The 4620-nt window shown below is 47.6% G+C and overlaps 1 protein-coding gene across 1 annotated transcript in view; it reads left to right on the top strand.

Annotated features, from left to right (window-relative positions):
- LOC103154213 (apoptosis-stimulating of p53 protein 1-like) overlaps positions 1 to 4620 on the top strand; it is a 24089-nt gene that overhangs the window by 3699 nt on the left and 15770 nt on the right. Inside the window, exons 4-6 of the mRNA XM_016662502.1 lie at positions 1874 to 2079; positions 2182 to 2313; positions 3175 to 3270. Of these exons, the coding sequence (XP_016517988.1) occupies positions 1874 to 2079; positions 2182 to 2313; positions 3175 to 3270 (434 nt within the window). The remainder of the gene's footprint in view (positions 1 to 1873; positions 2080 to 2181; positions 2314 to 3174; positions 3271 to 4620) is intronic.

The raw sequence follows: 4620 nt of genomic DNA, 5'->3' as shown, positions 1-4620 counted from the left end.
ATATGGGAAGTGTGAAAGCCTACTGTATCAAATTGATATAGGAATAACAGAGAGTTGGCCATTCTAAGGTAAAAACCCAGCCCATACAGTGTTCATGTTTTGTTTTGTTTTTTTCATCCAGACGGCTTCCTGCGCCCCCCTTCAATGACACGGCGCCCCCCCTAGGGGGCGCACCCCACAGTTTGGGAACCTCTGATCTAGTCAAAGTAAAGCTGTAAGTGAAGGAACCTGCTTTAGTTTTACAGTTGAATTGGACTTGGTCAGAACCAGCAGAGTCTGGACTGAAGGCGGAACAGAACCTAAAAATAGTCTGAGACAGTCATACGTGTGTGTGCGTGTGTGTGTAATCCTGGATTAGTGACAGTCATCATTATATGGCTCCAGCACTAAGTGGTGGTGATCAAACTGGGTCTGGACCGGGCCGGACCGGACTGCTGAGGACGGTCTGGTCTCTGAGTAACTCAGTAGAAACAGCCAGCTCCTCTTCCTCCTTTTCCTCCTCCATGTTGAACCTCGGCTGCTGCAGTGATGACCCGGTTCTGATCCGGTCAGGTCGGTCAGTGAAGGCAGGATTATCCTGGTCCATGACATAACCGGGTTAAGAGGATTGTCTGAAAGCTCCTCCTCTTCCTCCTCTTTCTCTCACCTTGCAGAGTCTCCGTCTCCACAGGTACCAGAACCGAGTGTCAGTAGCAGAACCGGGCCGCTGCAGGTTAGTTCTGATGGTTTATTGGTTGAACAGAATCAGCGTCCTGGAACGGAGAAGTTTTGACCTTTGACCTGTAGCCTGAGATCAGGTCAGGACGGGGACAGGACTGGTGGACATGCAAGACATCCATCTCCATGGCAACGCCATGAGATGCAGCGGCTGTGTGTTTAATGGGACGTTGTCGCTTTAAGAGGATGCCTGCAGCTTTAAGTGACATCAGCTGTGAGGGGGTGGGGCCTCACAGGAAGCAGGAGGATGATGTCAGTGTCCGACCCGAACCAGACCGCACCAGAACCAGGCCAACCTGGGCTCAGCAGAAGCAGAACCAGACTTTTTATTAACAAAGCAGTTAGCAGATAGAGGCTAGTGGTTAGCTGTGAGTGGTTAGAAGCTAGTGATTAGCGGCTAATGGTTAACTGTGAGTGGTTAGCGGCTAGTGATTAGCGGCTAATGGTTAACTGTGAGTGGTTAGCGGCTAGTGATTAGCGGCTAATGGTTAACTGTGAGTGGTTAGCGGCTAGTGATTAGCGGCTAATGGTTAACTGTGAGTGGTTAGCGGCTAGTGATTAGCGGCTAATGGTTAACTGTGAGTGGTTAGCGGCTAATGATTAGCGGCTAATGGTTAACTGTGAGTGATTAGCGGCTAGTGATTAGCGGCTAACGGTTAACTGTGAGTGGTTAGCAGTTAGCAGCGAGTGCAGTGGTTAAACGGATTTACATGAAAATGAAAAAGAACTGTTCACACCAAAAGATTCAGTTCATCTGCACCAATAACCAGATTATTCTGGACCCAGAATTGGGCTAAACTCCTGATCCGGTCCAGATTCCGGTTCTGATCCGCTCCAGACTATCCTCCACCATTTCTCTGTCAATTTTCCTGATCTGACCACATCCTGGATTCACATCTGGACCAGCAGAATGTCGGACCGAGTCGTCTGTCCTGCAGCGTGACGCAGCCGGCAGGACGTTCCCTCTGTTCTTCGCTCTGGCAGCATCATCTTCCTCATCAGGCACATCTGGAGGGGGCGGGGCTAAGCCGGCTCTGCTGCAGTAGAGAGAGAGAGGAGACGGGCGAGAGACGGGGGAGGGGGGGTGTCGCAGCAAAGAGCTGCAGCAGGACGAGGAGAGAAACAGAACATGCTGGTTCTGACCCGGTTCCCACAGCAGAACTCGCCAAGAAGACTGTATCTGAGGTAGACCTGAGCTCGACACCAGATAAAGTTCTGGTCTGGTCCGGTTTCCCCTGCCGGACCGGCCCGGCCGGGACCATGGAGTGGAACGAAGTGGACCTGGTGCAGGAGTTCACGGTGGAAGGACAATGCAGCAAGATCAAAGTCCGCTCCTGCAGGATCACCTGGGACAATCTGCAGGTACTGCAGCCGGGCCGGACCGGGCCTGCGGAACCGGCAGAGTTCTGCTGGACATCACCACACATCGACTACACCGGCTGAACTTCTGCTGGCTCCACCAAGATAAGGAGCCCCGCAGAACCAGACACAGGGTTCTGGAGGATCAGGAGGTTCTGGAGGTTCCAGACGGTTCTGGACATTCTAGAGGTTCTGAAGGGTTCTAGAGGTTCTGGAGATTCTAGAGGGTTCTGGCGGGTACTAGAGGTTCTGAAGGGTTCTGGAGATTCTAGAGGTTCTGGAGGGTTCTGAGGGGTTCTGGTGTTTCCAACCACTAATTTGCTAAACAAAAATCTTAGCCATGCTAACAGTAATCCATTAAACACTTGAAAAGAAAATGGCAGAAGCTAAACTGCTACACACAAAATTATACTAAACTGCTTAACAAAAACATGCTAATGCTAAAGTGCTAATCACATTAAAGATTAGCAGAAGCTAAAGCTAACCATGATGACTCGCTAGCTGCAGTCCTCAGGTTATGATTCTCCCACATTTTATAAAGTTCATCTGTCATGAAGATGGGAAACATCTTAAGGCAAAAAATGTTTTAAGAGGCTCAAATATGTCAGCCATCTTGAAAATGGCCTTCATCCTAAAACTGTAGTGACTGATGGGAAATATGAAAAACATCAGACCTGAGTGGTTAGCATGCCTATGCTTCACCACTAGAGGGAAGTAAAGAGTAGCTCTTCTGGCTAACAGCTAACTGATCTGAGCCGGTTAAAGCTGTAGCAGGAAGATGAAGTTCAGTGGCCAGGTGCTTCACCTGCAGCAGAACCTCTAACCTGTCCATGCTGCCATCGCATGGTGGCCACAGCAACTGTTTTCATCAGTGCTGCTGCTCCCATGAACACCAGGGAATCACCTTGGTAACCAGTGACTCAGCATATTTAGAGCCAACTTGTTCTGAAGTTACTGCAGAAAGCTTTCAGTTTTAATAATCAGACAGGAAAAGTTTTTCTAAACCAAACCTACCTCTGCTCTGGAGACACTCACTGTTAAAATGTCCTTTACTCTGTGTGTGTGTGTGTGTGTGTGTGTGTGTGCGTGTGTGTGCAGGTCCCGCAGGTAGAGCTGACCCTCTCTGAGCTCCAGGAAATGGCCACCAGGCAGCAGCAGCAGATCGAGGCGCAGCAGCAGATGCTGATGGCCAAGGTAACAGCAGCAGCGAAGCAGCCACTGCGAACAGCTCCTCCGGTTGTTGTGGAAATTTGTGCAAAATCAAAAGATCCCTGCTATTTTTCTTCCTGTGATGCATAATTGAAATTTTTCTTTTTAATTTTATGAATTTTCTGAATAAATGTTGAAAAGCATCAGCTTGAAGAGATGCTACCTCCCACCTGCAGGTGGCAGTATCTGGCCACCTGGATGTGGCGAGTTACAGAAATCAAGTTATTTAACGTATCCACCATAGACATAATATAAGCTTATATTATGTCTATGGTATCCACCTTATTCCTATGCCCCATGATGCTTTGCGTGAATTATGGGTACGACTTCCGTTGCTAACCGGAACCGACATTTGTTTGCGGGTTAGCAACTCGCTAACTGGCTTTCCACAGAGGTTTTAGGCTATAAAATATGTGCGAACTCCAGTTTTCACAGCTTAAATGCGGCAGTATTGTTTTACCGCTACCTACAGCTATTGAGGGGAGGGATGGCGACTTGAAGAAATGGCTGGAAATAACCCGCACTAGCATATTTAGCACCTGAGTGAAGTTGGCCCCCCACCTTCTTCAAATCAGACAAAATGGGTGTCAATCAACACACCTGCTGCTGCAGCCACAAAGTAAACTTGGTCTGATTATTAAAGTACAGCCACGAACAGAACAGTTACCCGAGAATCACAAGGGCAGACACTTTCCAGTGGAAAGTTGCTCTCTGTAACAGATTAATATGCGATTCGGTTCGGTTCTGGTCCAGTGGGGAGATTCTCCATATTGCGGTCTGGAGCGCAGCAGCTGCGGTCATCTCTCCGCTGATATGCAGCGACACTCAGCAATGGAGAACCTCGAGGTTCTGGTTCTGATGGACTAAATGAGCCCAGATATTTTATTTTGTCTTATAAGAAATGTTCCTGGCCCATTCATAATGATAAAGACTCAGATCATGAACTTTATTATTTTTTAAATACAAATGAAAAATAAAATTCACATCACACCGAGCTAATATTATGTAGTTCTGGTGTTTTACACCGTCAGCGCTAACAGCAGCTCAGACTCTGACCAGCTTCTCTCCTTTCTCTTTATTCCTGTCAGCTCTTCAGAGAAACGAGCTGCTAGCAGCGATGCTAATTCACGGTCATTCCAGTACAAAACTTAACGATCTTGTTCCTGTCGCTCCCCTGATTAAACTTAGTTGTCTCTACTTGTCCCTAGTTGTCTCAGGTTGTCTCTACTTGTCCGTGAACAAGTGTAACTAAATATTGTATTATAACCAAAAAGAGAGATGCAACTACTATCATGAATGTAGACTAGCAAAAAATTCTACAAATTACAGTGAAAT

The sequence above is a fragment of the Poecilia formosa genome, unplaced genomic scaffold, assembly GCF_000485575.1.
Source record: "Poecilia formosa unplaced genomic scaffold, Poecilia_formosa-5.1.2 Scaffold376, whole genome shotgun sequence".
Taxonomy (NCBI): Eukaryota; Metazoa; Chordata; class Actinopteri; order Cyprinodontiformes; family Poeciliidae; genus Poecilia; species Poecilia formosa.
This window is presented reverse-complemented; position numbering and strand designations above follow the sequence as displayed.